The sequence below is a fragment of the Pimephales promelas genome, chromosome 6 (assembly GCF_988280905.1).
Source record: "Pimephales promelas chromosome 6, fPimPro1.hap1.1, whole genome shotgun sequence".
NCBI lineage: Eukaryota > Metazoa > Chordata > Actinopteri > Cypriniformes > Leuciscidae > Pimephales > Pimephales promelas.
The window spans coordinates 1,127,160-1,145,098 of record NC_142774.1 but is presented as its reverse complement, the minus strand read 5'-3'; the positions used below and the strand labels follow the sequence as shown (position 1 = coordinate 1,145,098).

Genomic DNA, 17,939 nt, shown 5'->3' with positions numbered 1-17,939 from the left:
TATTACATTATATGTAAGGTAAGATTTAAATCTGAGGTCGTGTGAAAGGCAAATAATCTCATTTATCTCGTCAACTTTAAAAAAAAACAATTCCTTTCCCCTTAACACTCCTTTATCTGGCTTCTGCTACGAAATGCCTGAACTCAACTTGTATTTTGAGCAGTTCTTGCGTTGTTTTTGCCTCTTCGTGATGACTCGCTTGCCTTAGTCCTCATTTGTAAGCCGCTTTAGACAAAGGCGTCTGCTAAATGACTAAATGTAAAGTTATAACACTGTGCGCGCTGTGTTATGTCTCCCCCTTCAGGACAGAGGGAGTATTGCGAACAGCGAAATCTGTGCACGTGGGAAGAAACTGCCACAACCAGTCCAGTAACAGTCAGGAAAATGAACAATTGGTAAAACAAAAAGGTCTTAGTAAATAGAAGTGGTGAAAACTGTGAACAACCCTCTGAAAGTGTCTCATATCTGTTAAACATTTTAGGCCTATTTAAACTATTATGAAATCAAACATATTGCGAAATATTATACTATTTCTACATTGAGTCATTTATTAAAATGACTTTGCGTACATGATCCTGATCTTACTGACGTTTTATAACTTAATGAGAACGTGATCAATACGTTGTTAGCACATATTTTGTTGTGAGCTGAGACAGTCCCTCATTTGTCGCAGGGTTGAGTTCTGACAGGACCCCAAAACAGCCAGTCTAGACACGCAGAACCCGTAGACCCGTGATTGACGGCGGAGTCCACCAATGAGAGCGGAGCTTCTGGGTTTGGAGGCGGGGCTTACAGGCTTAGGAACGCGCACAGTGAGCCAAGTGAGAGTTCGCCAACGTAAATTAAGGGTTATGTGTCATATTCTGTGGAAAGTCTATCCGTTACAGACATTTCTCAATAAGTTCTCGTCAACTGGTGTAACTTTCAGGCTTTCTGAGGAATTTCTGTGGTCAGAGGATTGAACAGCGGACAAAACCAAACGGGGCGCAGGCAAGTGCGTTTCATGAGCAGTGAGGGTGCTTTACAGTTATTACGCTACGCAATGCCTTAAATGTAACTTATTTAGCTGATTCTTCAGTTAGCATAAGGTTTTACAATAATGGATGATGAAAAATGTTTTTATTCCATTCATTTAACCTTTACAGAGTAGATTTTCTATTGAAGAAGAAAAAAGTATAAAAGGATTTTAAATGAGTTTTTTTTTGTCAGAATAATTTAAACATTTTCAATTTAGTATTTTTTAAAATTGATCATTTTTGTAGTAAAGATAAATGCTGCTGTATTTTAGAGAATAATTGATTTTATTCATAAACTTTTCTTATTGAAATGAGATGTGGAGCAGAAACAGATTTTCAATGTCCGTTATGTAATTTATTTTAAGATTTTTTTTTTTTGATACATTAGCTGACATTACCGAAACCTTCAGTATATGAGAATTGTAATTCAATATAATAATAGCTGTAATAGCAAGACTAGGTTCAAGGCTCATCCAATTATAAAAAAAAAAAGAAAAATGCTATCACATGTCATTACCCAGATTTACTAATAATTAGTATAACGGTTAAAATTTAGATGGAGGTCAAAGGGATAATGTATAGCACGTAGATTGCAGGTCTTCTAACCGGTAACTCTTGTTTTCACCTTTCACTGGTTCATTTTAGCCCATGATGTGTCAGAATAACACTTTAGAAGGACAATCCTCCATGTAGTTCCTCAATGAACGTGTGTAATGGTTTTGTCCGGTCCTCCAGGATGGGTGCTGGAGACGGGTTCCGGGCCCCGGTGGCGCTGATCGCTGCCGGGTTAGTGAGTGTCCTGGGGCTCTCGTGGCTCTGGAGTTTGGTGGCACTTTTAGGAGTTTATTTGTGTTCTGGAGGATGGTGGTTTCTCTATGTGGCCGCGTGCACCATCAAAAGAGACATTATGTAAGTACAACCTTTCTCTCACTTTGCTTAGTCGTGTTGTTTGGACCAGTGGGTGATCTGACGATTAAAAATAAATAAATAAAAGTTATTAAAAGCCTATTGAAGTGCGAAAGAGTCTGATTCCCATGAGAAAAGTCTTTTACGAGTATTTACATATACAGTCAGTTATGTCTTAAGGGGAATAAACAGGGAAATATATTAGATGTGTGTCAGTATATTAGATCCATTAAAGCGTAAACAGCAAAACTGACTTGACTGAATAACTTAAGTAGTTTTAATAAGAATCAGTGTTTTAAAGTTGACCTCAGGGTTTAATGACTATTTTGACAGCTGATTGTTTTTAAATTGTGCAAAAGTCTTGATATTCTCGATACTGCATCTCAAAATTGGAAAGATCGTGATCGGATCCTGGATTGTGGAAGATCGTAATATGAAATTTTTGAGATGCCATAAAAATGACACGGAGGAAATCGACATGGTGGTCACATCTAGCGTCCATCTTTAGTCATGAAACCTGTTCAATAGAACTTACAAACAAAAATATTGTTGGTTTAACTTAAAAAAGTAAGTAACCTGGTTGCCTTAAAATTTTAAGTTGATTGAACTGGAAAAAGTGAGTTAATACAATGAAGGAGAATGATTTAATCATCAGAAACTCGAAATTATATGTTATCTGAACTAAATAAATTATTTAAGTTGATTTGACAAAAGAAAAAATGTTGTGATTACTACACTGTAAAAAAATATTGTTGGTTTAACTTAAAAAAGTAAGTAACCTGGGTTGCCTTAAAATTTTAAGTTGATTAAACTGGAAAAAGTGAGTTAATACAATGAAGGAGATCAGAAACTCAAAATAATAAGTTATCTCAACTAAATTAATTATTATAAAGTTGATTTGACAAAAGAAAATATGTTGCGATAACAAATATTTTTTGCAGTGTGTATGTACGTTTTCCACTCTACTAAAGCATACAAATACCATAATAAGTTTACATATATTGAGGAAACATGCTAAGTTCAAGTACTGGTTAATCTGAAAACACTTCTAAAGCCAGTTATTTTACTTTGAAATGTGTGTTTCACTCGCGAGTCGAGTCTGTGGAGGCGGGAGAAACGACGATCTCCGATATTTTGAATTTGGACTGCAGTACCTATTTCCACCACTAGTCATGTTACAGACTGCCCCTTTAACTGTGTCTTTGTGTCTTCCAGTGGTCTGTACGTCCTGTTGCGTGTGAAATTGATCATGGATCATTATACCCGTACACCCAGCACCATCCCCTCCATATTCGCCCAGCAGGTGGCGCTCCACCCGGACAAACCGGCTCTCATCGAGGAGTCCACGGGCGAGGTGTGGAGCTTCTCGGAGCTGGACCGGCGCTCTAACGGTGTGGCGCAGTGGGCCGTCGCGCAGGGCTGGGCGTCGGGCGACGTGGTGGCCATCTTCATGGAGAGCCGCCCGCCCATGGTGGCGCTGTGGCTCGGACTGGCTAAAGTGGGCGTGGAGCCGGCGTTCATCAATTTCAACCTGCGCCGTGATTCGCTGATGCACTGCGTGAACGCGTCGGGGGCGCGCGGGATGGTGTTCGGGGCCGAGCTTCTGGACGGTGAGATGCGCTTTACTTTGTTCGTCTGTTCGCAAACTAAACTGACGTGATTTTTTTCAATGACTAGAGACATTTAGTGAGAAGTGTGTCTTAATATCTAGGGGGTGTAACTATATATAATCATAATATATCGCAATACAAAAGAACAACTATGTGTATCGTGGATAGTTTTCCCGAAATGAAAATTACTGTGCGAGAAAAACTTATTTTTAGTGTTTTAGTGTCAGTTCTACATTAAACTACTACTAAATATAATGTGTAATAGGGAATATTGTGGATCCTGATAATGTCAAATGTCTTGTGTTACCAGTAAAACGTTAATTTATTTGTAATTAATTATGAGTTTTAGTGACACAAATTTTTATCCAATCAGATGTTCAATTAATTATTTCATTCATTCACAAGCAATGATGGTTTTATAAATGCTAGGGTAAAAAATGGACAAGCCCTTTGATCACGTTCAAATAAAATAAATAAATAGTATAGTAATAAATAACATGAATAATAATAACGCATAAATAAAATAAACAATAAATAATCAAGTAATTATAATAATTATAATTATAATAAATAAGTATAATAAAACATTATAGTAATAAATAATAAACAGAATATAAACAATGATAATAAATAAATAAAACAAACAATAAATAATCATAAGTAATAAATAATAACATAAATCATAATATAAATAATGATAATACAAAAAATAAAAATAAAAAATCAAGTAATACATAATAACTTAAATATAATATTTATATTTATACTTAAATATAATATTATTTATAAATAATAATATAAATAATTATAATAAATAAATAAATAAAATAAAACAATAAATATTCAAGTAATGAGTAATATAAATAATGATAATAAAAAGTCTATATATATATAAAATAATATAATAATAAATAATAACTTAAACCATAATATAAATAATAATAATAAATAAATATAATAATAAATAAGTAATTCATAATAACATAAATCATAATATACATAATGATAATAAATAAATAATACAAAAGTAATTAAATAAAATGCAAATAACTCAAATAAATAATTCAAATATATAACAATATAAAATAATATAGTAACTAATGTATATAATGATAAGTAAATCAAGTAAATAATAAGTGGCGTCAGCTTCACTAAAAGTGTCACGGTTGGGTTAGATAGGAAGATGAAGACAAACAGAAGCTCAATATACACCTGATGATGGTAACTAGGTGAGACAGAACAACTAATGATGGTAACCAGGGAGACAGACTAGTGGCGGGAACAAACAAAGGGACATGTGACAAGTGACGACTAACTGAAAAGTCCATGAACACAGTGGTGACCGTAAGCCTTTGTGAATGGCTCGTGTGTGTGTGTGTGTGTGCAGTGTTGCTGGAGGTGAAGGGGTCGCTGCGCTCGCTCTCTCTCTTCTGCACCGGTGCGGCCCCTGGACCGGAGGCGCTGGACTCGCTGTCGGCGCTGGACCTGGACTCGCTGCTGGCTGCGGCCCCACACACACCGCCCGTCCTCACACACAGCAAGGGCTTCAACGGTCGGTGCACTCTCTCTCTGTGTGTATGGATGAGTTACGGTGTGTGTGTGAGTGAGGTCAATGCCTCCACATGTCTTACATATTTCAGATTTTGCAGTCGTTCATCAGTTCTCTCGAGTGTTTGAAGGCACGTCCGCTCACAGTTCACCGCAAAACCACAAGACGACAATTTTTTACCTTACGATATTATTTTCACTCAAATAAAGCACATTTTCCCTCCCTCAAGTTTTATTGTAATTCTTATAATTATTTTAAATATATGTATTTATACAGCACCATACATTAAACGTTACAAGCAACAATAAATACTTAACCTAGCACTAATGAATTATGGTTGTTTGCAAATATTTTATATTTATGTTTTTAATGTTTATTCTCTTTAGATTATTATTATATCATAATTAAATCATCACAGATATTACCCTGTTAAATACATATGCTTTTATAACTCATTTTATGGAACTATATAATCATGAGCATAATCTTGATACTCTAGTTATCTTATTTATTTATTATTTAAATCTGCATATATGAATCATAAATATTGTCATGATGAATAAATACTTAAAATGTTTGTATATAATATATAACATCTGCATTTAAGCATACTATAGTGCTACTATATATAAAGTAAAATACACTTGTTTAATTGTGGGGGAAATGTGTTTATTATGCTCAGAATGAAAAAAACAGGTTCATTTTCTTTATCCACAATCTCATTTCTCGCGAGTTTTAGTTGAAAATGAGCCGGACGTGTTTTTGGCAGGTCGCGTGAGATTCACCCGCTTGTAAAGAGAGATTATGTGTGTTTTCAGTCGGGTTGAAGTGGGGAAAAGGTTACATACCAGCCAACAACACACAGGGGCAGAGAGAGAGAGAGAGAGGGAGAGAGACTGAGAGAGAGAGAGAGAGAGAGAGACTGAGACTGAAAGAAAGTCTGAGGCACAAAAGCAGAGTGTGTGTGAGAAACACAATGAAAGAGAGCAGAAAACACATCCGGTCCCTGAGGAGAGCGCAGAGAAACCAGGATCAGGAGAAACACACACACACACACACACACACACACACACACACACACACACACACACACAGTACATGTGTAAGTGTGTCAGAGGGTGAACTGTCATTGGTTAATCACCTCTGACCCTGTCAGCTGGCCTGATTACGCATGTGTGTGTGTGGTAATATAATCTCACAAACATGATACACACTGTATTCCTGACCTTATCATATATATATATATATATATATATATATTATATAGACTCATTACATGCAGAGTGAGATATTTCAGTATAACCTTTATTTGTTATAATTGTGTGATTATGACTTACAGCTTATAAAAAAACCCCAAATTCAAAATTAGAACATTGTGAAAATGTTTTCATGTCTGTAATCCATAATCATCACAATTATAACAAATAAAGGCTTGAGATATCTCACTCTGCATGTAATGAGTCTATATAATATAATATAATATAATATTTTTACTAGGGCTGTGCAAAAATTAATTGCGATTAATCGCATCCAAAATAAAAGTCTGTGTTTACATAAAATATTTGTGTGTGCTGTATACAATTATTTTGTATATATAAATACACACACATGCATGTATATATTTAAGAAAATGTGTTATTCATATATAAAATATTTATATTTATATAATATAGATTATGTATTTATAAATATATACAGAATTTAAGCGCAAATAATTCTTAAATATATACATGCATGCATAGGTATTTATATATACAAAATAATTATACACAGCACACACAAATATATTATGTAAACACAGACTTTTATTTTGGATGCGATTAATCGCAATTAATTTTTGCACAGCCCTAATTTTTACCTTTTAAGTTGAATTACTGAAATAAATGAACTTTTGCATGATATTCTAATGTTTGTTGTATGTATCCGTTTCAGAGTTAAGATAATATTAAATTGTATTTTTTCTTTTGACAGTAGTGCTAGGGCTAACATTAGCATGTAGCGGTTGTGATCGTCCCTGTGTAAGTGTGTGTGTGTGTGACTGTGCTGTTTCTGGTCTCAGACAGGTTATTTTACATCTACACCTCAGGCACCACCGGACTGCCCAAAGCGGCCATCGTCGTTCACAGCAGGTGTGTAAAATACTGAACACACACTGTGTGTGTCAACAGCAAACATCACCTACGACTCGCTGTGTGTGTGTGTGTGTGTGTGTGTGTGCCAACAGCAAACAACTTCTACGACTGTATCACTGTGTGTGTATGTGTGTCAATAGCAAACATCATCTTTACGACTGTATCTGTGTGTGTGTGTGTGTCCACAGATACTATCGCATCGCTGCGTTTGGATATCACTCGTTCGGTCTGCGGCCGGATGATGTGGTTTACTGCTGCTTGCCGCTCTATCACTCCGCAGGTTTGCACAAAACACACACACACACACCGTGTTCAACTCTCTGTGCCTTTACTCGCTCTGGTGTGTGTTTCCCATGTGATGACGTTGTAGACATCGTTGAAGAAATCCACTAGCTAGTCACGACTGTTTCCTATGGAAGCTTGTTTCCGCCACTGAATATAAAAATAAAATAAGTAATTGTGACTTTTTATATCACAATTCTGACTTTATTTCTCACAATTGCAAGATATAAAGTCAGAATTGCAAGATATAAAGTCAGAATTGCGAGATATAAAGTCAGAATTGCGAGATATAAAGTCAGAATTGCGAGATATAAAGTCAGAATTGCGAGATATAAAGTGGCTATTCTGAGAAAAAAAAATTCAGAAATGCGACTTTTTGACTTTTTGAACAATTCTGACTTTTTCTCACAATTGCGAGTTTACATCTCGCAATTCTGACTTTATAACACATAATTGCGAGTTTATATGTCAAAATTCTGACATCTTTTCTCAGAATTGTGAGATATAAACTCGCAATTGCGACTTATCAGGCCAATTCTAAGGGGGAAAAACTCTAACTTTTATCTCGCAATTCTGTCTTTTTAACTCGCAATTCTGACTTTATAACATGCAATTCTGACTTTATATCACACAATTCTGATTTTATATCTCGCAATTGCAACTTTATATCACGCAATTCTGACTTTATATCTCGCAATTCTGACTTAAAATCTCGCAATTCTGACTTTCCATCTCGCAATTCTGAGAAAAAAATGTCAGAATTGTGAGATAAAAAGTCGCAATTACCTTTTATATTTTTCATTCTATGGTGGAAACAAGCTTCCATAGTTTCCCGAAAACCATTATTGTGGCGAAGTGGTCGTTCAGCCGCGCTGGTTTACAACGTCGCGCACGTGTGGAGTAAACACTACTGAAGCTGTTTGAGATCGAATTAGCGCTGGATGTTTTGATATAAACTACAGAAGTGGCATCTGAGGAATACTTTTCTCAGTTATTTCGCTTTATTTCCAGATTCACTCATAAGCTCGTTCTTACACACCCAAACTCTTCAAAAACGATTCAGTAATTCTTATTACGCACAGTTTAAATGAATAAATATATAAAGGTAATATAAATACGCTTTAGAATCAATAGATAAAGCTTTAAAATGAGCTGAAATGTTCACTTCTCTCCATCAACCTTGGGTCAAATCCGTAATCCACCAACAGCCTTGCCAATGGATAAACATCTGTTCTCGTGAGTTTGAGTAAATATTGTGTAAGATGAGTGCTTGTTTAAATTCAGCAGTTTATTATTTACATGGTCAGTTTAAGTAAATACTATAAGTATGTACCAACGTTTTATCATCAGATATCACCACTGAACTTTTAAAAACATAACGTATGACTACCAGCTCATATGCACACTCTTCATGTTTTGTATATTACACCATTATTAAAAAAAAAAACAACTTACATTTATAACATATCTAAAGATTTAATAAAGCAGGTTAATTTTTTTTTTATTTGGATTTTTGTTTGTATCACTAATTAAATCAGAAAATAAATGACACACAGCTGAAACCAATCAACCAATGATGACGGTAACCATGGAAACGGAATAAAGGAACATTGGAGACTCAGACCCGGACAGTTTTATGGATAAAACGCAAACGTTTTATCAGGTGAATTATATATGAACAAACCCCTCAGTAAAAACCTTCACATTATTGATATTAGTGAAACTGTTAAGTTTGGTGTGTGTAAGTGCTGCTAAAGTGAAGAAAACTCATTTAGAGAAAAACGCCTGGAAGGAAATAGATAAAATGCAATAAAATAAACACTTAAAAGGGTACTTTTTCTTTCTACCAGTCTAAAACAACACTTTATGTAAATCTCAAAACAATGTTTTCTCCTGTAGAATTTTGCCTTAAATATCTTTAATCTCATGTGACCAGTTTTTAACATTTAATTCAGAAATATCTATACTGAAAAACAGTAGCTGCCCCGCTCCGGACGAGCCCCCATTTTCCATAGTAAAGATATTCAGTATGAATCCTGTTTCTACATTCAGTAGGAACTGCCACATTAATGATCCTTTTTAAATGATGAAATAGGCCATTGAATGTATAGTTTGTGTCACATCGACCAATCAACGCCCTTGTCTCCGTGTTGTCCAGGGAACATCATGGGCGTAGGGCAGTGTCTGCTGCACGGCCTGACCGTCGTGATCCGCAGGAAGTTTTCCGCTAGCCGCTTCTGGGACGACTGTGTCAAGTACAACTGCACGGTGATGACCTTTGACCTCAGTCGCAGTCGCGTTTCGTTGGCCATCGAGAGATCCAGCTGATCTTGTAATTGTGCAAGGACAGGAAATGATCAGGCTTTTACAGTACATTTATAATTCCAATCAAATTTTACAGTATTTTGGTGCAAATTCATCTGTCACTTCACTGCAAAAAATGCTTTCTTATATATCTAACAATTCTTTAAGAAAATCAAGAAGCTTTTACTAGATGACTAAAATGCCATGAGAAATTCTGTCTAATTTCCTGACAAAAAAGATCAAATTAAGTGAGTTTTTACTTAAAACTTGCAAAATTATCTGCCAATGGTGTTAGAAAAATAATTTCGTTTTCCATTTGAATTAAGATTTTTACCCCATTGGCAGATATATACTGTATATATTTATAATTTTGTAATTCCAATCAAATTTTTCAGTATTTTGGTCCAAATTCTTGTCACTTCATGGACTTGGAAGTGACACTTTTCTTACTTCGTGTTTTTGTTTTGTTTCCAGTCCAAATATGTAAAAAAAATTCAAGAAAATCAAGAAGCATTTACTAGATGCGTAAAACGTCATAAGAAATCCATTTTCTCTTAAAACAAGCAAAATTGTTCAAATAAAATGTACGTTTTTTTTCCTCTTACCCCATTGGCAGATAATTTTGCTAGTTTAAAGCAAAAACTCACTTAAGTTTTTGATTTATTTTTTAATCAGAAAAAAAGATAGAATTTATATTATTTTACTTATCTAGTAAATGTTTCTTGATTTAAGATATATATATATATATATATATATATATATATATTTGGACTGGACACAAGATAAAAATACTGAGTAAGAAAAGTATTTTTTTGCAGTGTTCAAAATAAAAGTTAAATGCTGTACCATGAAGAAAACCAGTTTGTGACGACCAAGATGTGAGAAGATAACATTACGTACTACTAATACATTTAGTTTGTTTTTGCTGTCTTTTTAGTTTACTTTTGTACAATAAACACTTATGTCTAGTGTCAAATATGACAAAAAACAGTTTCCATCAAGTTACAAACCATCAAAACCAGCACTGTTACCAGGTGCCCACAAATACACTTCTGTTGTTGTTGACCGTAATTCCAATTCAAATTTTACAGCATTTTGGTGCAAATTCATCTGTCACTGTTTAAAGGTGCTGAATGTAAGTTTTTCACTCTACTAAAGCATAAACATACCATAATATGTTTGCATATATTGAGGAAACATACTGGTTTCTATCTGAAAAACACTTCTACAGCCAGTTATTTACTCTGAAATGTGTGTTTCCAGGCTGGAATGTTGTTTTTGTTTTGGTCTGTGTGAAACTGCACATTGCCAATTCTGTGAGTCTGTGGAGGCGGGAGAAACGACACTCTCCGATAGTTTGAATGTGGACTGCAGTACCTATTTCCACCACTAGTTGTCATTCTTACAGACTGCCCCTTTAAATAACAGTTCAATTCTGTTTGTGTGTGTTTGCAGGTGGTCCAGTACATCGGTGAAATTTGCCGGTACCTGTTAGCGCAGCCGGTTCGCGCGTCCGAGTCTCTTCACAAGGTGCGTGTTGCCACGGGCAACGGTTTGCGGCCCAACGTCTGGGAAGCGTTCACTAAACGCTTCAACATCAAATGCATCGGCGAGTTTTACGGAGCCACCGAGTGCAACTGCAGCCTGGCCAACATGGACAACAAGGTGTGTGTGTGTAAATCTGAACTCATTATATTTAATGGGCCCTATTTTAATGATCTAAATGCATAACGCGCTAAAGCAGAGTGTTGGACACGCCCTTGACTTTAGACCAGGGTTCAGTTGGTCAATGGCTCAGTCTATTTTTGTTCCTTAAAATATCAACGCACCAACAATGCGCCTGAACACACATTCATTCAGACCAGCTGCCCATGGTCGCGCAAATGCATTTGGTATTTAAACAATGTGACGCAGGACGTGAAAATGATAAGTGCGTCGGGCTGAAACTAGCGAAACACACTCGCGTCTCGCCTGGCGCTGCATTGCACCGGGTGTATGAGAGGGCCCTATAGGTAATATGTGTGTGTGTGTGTGTGTGTGTTATTGATGTGTGATGTGCTCCTCCGGCCAGGTGGGGGCGTGTGGCTTCAACAGCGTGATCCTGCCCAGCATTTATCCCATCAGGCTCCTGAGGGCCGACGAAGACACCATGGAGTTAATCAGGGACGGTCGAGGACTGTGTGTCCCGTGCAAACCTGGTGAGTGGAACACACACACAAACACAATATGAACCTGAAAACGCACAGTAGATGTGATTCATTTATTTTAATTAATAATAAACTGCATAAAATATGAAATATTTTTGTTTACTGTAATGATGGTAAACTTTGGGCTCAGTAAGATGTTTCTGAAAGTCTCTTCTGCTCACCAAGGCTGCATTTATCTGATCAAAAATAAAGTAAAAACAGTGAAATATTATTACAATTCATAATTGCTGTTTTCTATGTGAATCTACAGTAAAGTGTAATTTATTCCTGTGATCAAAGCTGTATTTTCAGCATCATTACTCCAGTCTTCAGTGTCACATGATCCTTCACAAATCACTCTAATATGATGTTAAAAACAGCTATTATTTTATATTCATATTTTCATAATTCAGGATATTTGATGAATAGAAAGTTCAAAAGAACAGCATTTACTTGAAATAGAAATCTTTTGGAACATTATACATTTCTTTACTTTATTTTTGATCAATTTAATTCATCCTTGTTTATTAAAAATATTATTATCCTTAAAAAATATATATCGTACTGACCCCAAACTTTTGAACGGTGTTGTATATTTTGCAATAATGATCTGGTGATCAGACATTGTCCCTTACTTATTGAAACAAAGTATGTGGAAGTGGATTGAATGATATATCGTTTCTTTTAATATGTTAACACATCATGTTGTAAATATTATCTACATATTTGCCTCGTTTTCTGAACACACAGTCCCATGACAGAGTAAACAAGTGAATTTCCAAAGTGTTCGAAAGGTCTTCCTTTGTATAACTTGTAAATGGGTCAAAAGGCAACTTCTGTCTGGCTAGTAACAGTAAAGTACACTTGCTGTGTCCTTGTTTGTGTTTTACATTTCACATCAGAGACAAGTGACAGCCAATGAGAAACCAGCATTTATTATGACTTGGCGTGTGAAATGAGAGTTCCCCGTGTCATTTTGTGGTGTAAATCTGTGTTACTTTAAAGAACACCAACTAAAAAAGGGATATAAAAAAGTTTTTATAAAAACTTTTTTATAAAAAAAATGTATCTTCTTTCTCTTTCCTTTCTTCTTTTTCGTATTTTGTTCTTTGTTCTGCTTTAATAATAATAATAAAAATAACACACACACATATATATATATATATATATATATATATATATATACAGTATATATATATATACAGTATATATATATATATATACAGTATATATGTGTGTGTAGAAATACCCTGGTGTAAATATGCACCAGTAAAACATTTAACCCTACAATACAAGTTTTTTGTGTATTTTCTGAACATTTTAGGAGAACTAGGGATCATCGTGGGCAGAATCAATCCTCATGATCCATTACGTCGCTTTGATGGCTACGCGAATCAAGAGGCCACCAGTAAAAAGATCGCGCACAACGTCTTCAAAACGGGAGATTCTGCGTATTTGTCAGGTAAAGTGGAAGCTCTCCGGATGCGGACGATGCTCCTGGATTCCTCTCACTCTGTTCTCCTGTCTCAGGCGATCTGATGGTGATGGATGAGTTCGGTTACGTGTATTTCCGGGACCGAGGCGGAGACACGTATCGCTGGCGTGGCGAGAACGTCTCGACCACGGAGGTGGAAGGAGTCCTGAGCGCTCTGTTGAATCAGACGGACGTGGCCGTCTATGGCGTCTCAGTGCCAGGTTAGATGTTTCAAATAATTAGCAGATGCTAGGGGTATAGCGATACCCTCATGTAACGATTCGATAATTAGCAGAAGACGCTTAGGAGTGTAACAATACCCTCATGTCAAGATCCGATAATTAGCAGAAGACGCTAGGAGTGTAGCGAGACCCTCATGTCATGAGTCGATAATTAGCAGAAGACGCTAGGAGTGTAGCGATACCCTCATGTCAAGATCCGATAATTAGCAGAAGACGCTAGGAGTGTAGCGATACCATCATGTCAAGATCCGATAATTAGCAGAAGACGCTAGGAGTGTAGCGATACCCTCATGTCAAGATCCGATAATTAGCAGAAGACGCTAGGAGTGTAGCGATACCATCATGTCAAGATCCGATAATTAGCAGAAGACGCTAGGAGTGTAGCGATACCCTCATGTCATGAGTCGATAATTAGCAGAAGACGCTAGGAGTGTAGCGATACCATCATGGCAAGATCCGATAATTAGCAGAAGACGCTAGGAGTGTAGCGATACCATCATGGCAAGATCCGATAATTAGCAGAAGACGCTAGGAGTGTAGCGATAACCTCATGTCATGAGTCGATAATTAGCAGAAGGCGCTAGCAGTGTAGCGATACCCTCATGTCATGGGTCGATAATTAGCAGAAGACGCTAGGAGTGTAGCGATACCCTCATGCCAAGATACGATAATTAGCAGAAGACGCTAGGAGTGTAGCGATACCCTCATGTCATGAGTCGATAATTAGCAGAAGACGCTAGGAGTGTAGCGATACCCTCATGTCAAGATCCGATAATTAGCAGAAGACGCTAGGAGTGTAGCGATACCATCATGTCAAGATCCGATAATTAGCAGAAGACGCTAGGAGTGTAGCGATACCCTCATGTCATGAGTCGATAATTAGCAGAAGACGCTAGGAGTGTAGCGATACCATCATGGCAAGATCCGATAATTAGCAGAAGACGCTAGGAGTGTAGCGATACCATCATGGCAAGATCCGATAATTAGCAGAAGACGCTAGGAGTGTAGCGATAACCTCATGTCATGAGTCGATAATTAGCAGAAGGCGCTAGCAGTGTAGCGATACCCTCATGTCATGGGTCGATAATTAGCAGAAGACGCTAGGAGTGTAGCGATACCCTCATGCCAAGATACGATAATTAGCAGAAGACGCTAGGAGTGTAGCGATACCCTCATGTCATGAGTCGATAATTAGCAGAAGACGCTAGGAGTGTAGCGATACCATCATGGCAAGATCCGATAATTAGCAGAAGACGCTAGGAGTGTAGCGATAACCTCATGTCATGAGTCGATAATTAGCAGAAGGCGCTAGCAGTGTAGCGATACCCTCATGTCATGGGTCGATAATTAGCAGAAGACGCTAGGAGTGTAGCGATACCCTCATGCCAAGATACGATAATTAGCAGAAGACGCTAGGAGTGTAGCGATACTCTCATGTCATGAGTCGATAATTAGCAGAAGACGCTAGGAGTGTAGCGATACCATCATGGCAAGATCCGATAATTAGCAGAAGACGCTAGGAGTGTAGCGATACCATCATGGCAAGATCCGATAATTAGCAGAAGACGCTAGGAGTGTAGCGATAACCTCATGTCATGAGTCGATAATTAGCAGAAGGCGCTAGCAGTGTAGCGATACCCTCATGTCATGGGTCGATAATTAGCAGAAGACGCTAGGAGTGTAGCGATACCCTCATGTCAAGAGTCGATAATTAGCAGAAGACGCTAGGAGTGTAGCGATACCCTCATGTCAAGAGTCGATAATTAGCAGAAGACGCTAGGAGTGTAGCGATACCCTCATGTCAAGAGTCGATAATTAGCAGAAGACGCTAGGAGTATAACAATATCCTCATGTAACGATTCGATAATTAGCAGATGCTATGAGTGTAACGACATTGCATTATTATACATTATATTCAACAATATAGTAGTTTAATGTAGTACTGACACTATTACATTTTACGCGATATATTGTGACACGATATATTGTTACACCCCAGAAGGCGTTTTATATAAATAAAAGAGCTGCAGATGTATTATATAATGCTGTATATGCAATAAAATGTGTCTTTTCTCCATCAGGCATGGAGGGAAGGGCAGGAATGGCCGCCATCGCGCATGTGACGGGCGACTTCGACTGTGAGGCGCTGCTGAAAGATATGCAGAACACGCTTCCCTCGTACGCTCGGCCCATCTTCTTACGGCTCTTACCGGAGGTCGACAGAACAGGTGACGATCCAGACACAATTACCCACAATCTTGCAAGTGCTGGATACGGTAATCCTGTTAATGAACGATTGTTTTCCATGTCCATTTCCTGGAAAAGGCGCTTGACTTGTCAAACAGTGGTGGATTTATCTGGACCTCGGTTTAACTTCTACACAATGTCGTCTGCCTTTGTAAATGCGCGAGCCCTTTAAATTAGAATGGATTCTGATTGGCTGCGTTAATCGTTAATCGTTTCTGAAAGTGATCCCAACAATATCATCCCTCGTATCACAGCTCTGCTATTCTCCAATGTGGAGAACGATTTAAAGAACTATATCGTTATCTTTATAGTTATCGTGCTTGGTGTGAATGGGCACTAAAATCTTTCATGTCTTTCATCCCCAGACACATTTAAAATAAAAAAAACTCGCTTACAGAAGGAGGGATTCGACCCACGACACACCAGCGACCAGCTCTACTTCCTCAACAGCCGCTCGAGGCGTTACGAGAGTCTGACGGATGAACTCTACAGCGACATCATGCAGGGAAACGCGTCTCTATAAGAGCCACACAGAGAATGTCAAAGTGAGGCATCGATACGCAGTTTACGGTACAAAATCAGCGAGATGACTGCACTACAATCACGCTCATACTTGACACACTGTTCGGTTACTACTTGAAACGACTAGTTCTGCCTTTCACGTCACTTTAAACTTTAAGTCATTTTTATAATTGCAGACTTCTTACATTTTATAAAGTTTTCTGATTAGAAATAATGGACTGAGCTCACTTTGTGAGATTATCCAAGCTGAACTAAACATGATTTTTTTTCCTCAATGGATTGCATAAAACGTCTCTCTGATGTCACTGGAATAGGTTTCACGAGATAAACATTTCTGTAAACGACAGAGATAGTCATAGTCAGTTGCTCTCGTCTGTGTCTGCTTTTAATGGTTTTGGAGAGGTTTACCCTTTCATCTGCAATTGACTGACAGCACTGTTCATGTGGTCAACACTGTAACCAAGTCTTCTTAGACTAGTAATGATGATAGTATCACAAACGAACAGTACGTAAAACATCTCAAATCACATGTTAAACTCGGCCTCAGTGAAGTGTATTGAGTCAAATGTTTTGATGTGAAATGTCCTTATATAGTGCAATATAGTGTCGGCCCACATCTGGGCCGTGTGAAATCCACATGTGGGTCGGATCTGGGCCGACGCTATGTTGCTGTCTGGCAAATCAGATTGTTTTATTCTTTTTCAGATGTTTTGACTATTTTACATTTACTTGAACTCGATTTTCTAAACAATTTCAATAAATTTAACGTAACAAGTACATGAGTGTGTTTCTTTTCCAGCTTTAGATAATCAGACAAAAACAAATGCTGCAAAGTGATTCAAATTCTTCTCATTATCTCTCATGTTCTGTCTGCAGCATATCTTGTAAAGGCTTTCCAAAGACGGTTAAATTAAGTTGATTTGTAAATGAGACATTTTAAGATTCACACAGATGTTTCCTTTCCAGCCGTTTGACAGGCTTAATGCGTCTTTCTGTCTGTGTGTCCTCGTGAGAGATGGAATATCAGATAATCAATGCAAGCCCTTCAATATTTCCATGTGCAGTAAACAAATAAATGCACAAATCAGCAGAAAGCGCTGCCAATATCATATCTGAGGGGCGGGGCTTGTGAGTCAGTGGGCGGAGCTCCTCACAGAAGAACAGAGTGGAGATGCATGATGACTGCTCCATCTGTGGCGAGAGATTCACTTCTAAACGCTTTTATCCTTGCAGTGTTATGGGAATATTATTTTATGGTTGTAAGAAAACTAAAACTAGTATGTGTCAAAAACAGGGGTGACCCTGATAATGAATAAATTCCTTCATCTATCCAAAAGATGGTGCCCACAGCTCATCCATCCATTTTCCAAACCACTGGTCCAATGTAGCTACAGCGTAATATCATACAGCTATAAGTTGCTTTTCAATTGATTATTAAACTCTTTAATAAAGGTTTATACATAGTTTAC

At 37.3% G+C, this 17,939-nt stretch overlaps 1 protein-coding gene across 2 annotated transcripts; it reads left to right on the top strand.

Moving 5' to 3' along the window:
* The first annotated feature begins 773 nt into the window (after window positions 1–773).
* On the top strand, window positions 774–17,247 carry slc27a1b (solute carrier family 27 member 1b). Of its 2 annotated transcripts, none has more exons than XM_039684182.2 (13): window positions 774–994; window positions 1,752–1,925; window positions 3,138–3,532; window positions 4,920–5,084; window positions 7,141–7,210; window positions 7,402–7,493; window positions 9,654–9,763; window positions 11,255–11,464; window positions 11,871–11,997; window positions 13,310–13,447; window positions 13,516–13,680; window positions 15,783–15,929; window positions 16,314–17,247. In XM_039684182.2, exons 2-13 carry the CDS (start codon window positions 1,753–1,755, stop codon window positions 16,469–16,471), a joined length of 1,950 nt encoding a protein of 649 aa, XP_039540116.2. In that variant the 5' UTR covers window positions 774–994; window position 1,752; the 3' UTR covers window positions 16,472–17,247. The 2 variants fall into 2 exon arrangements, with proteins under 2 accessions (XP_039540116.2, XP_039540110.2); XM_039684176.2 differs by having other exon boundaries at window positions 775–990.
* Window positions 17,248–17,939: the final 692 nt, after the last annotated feature.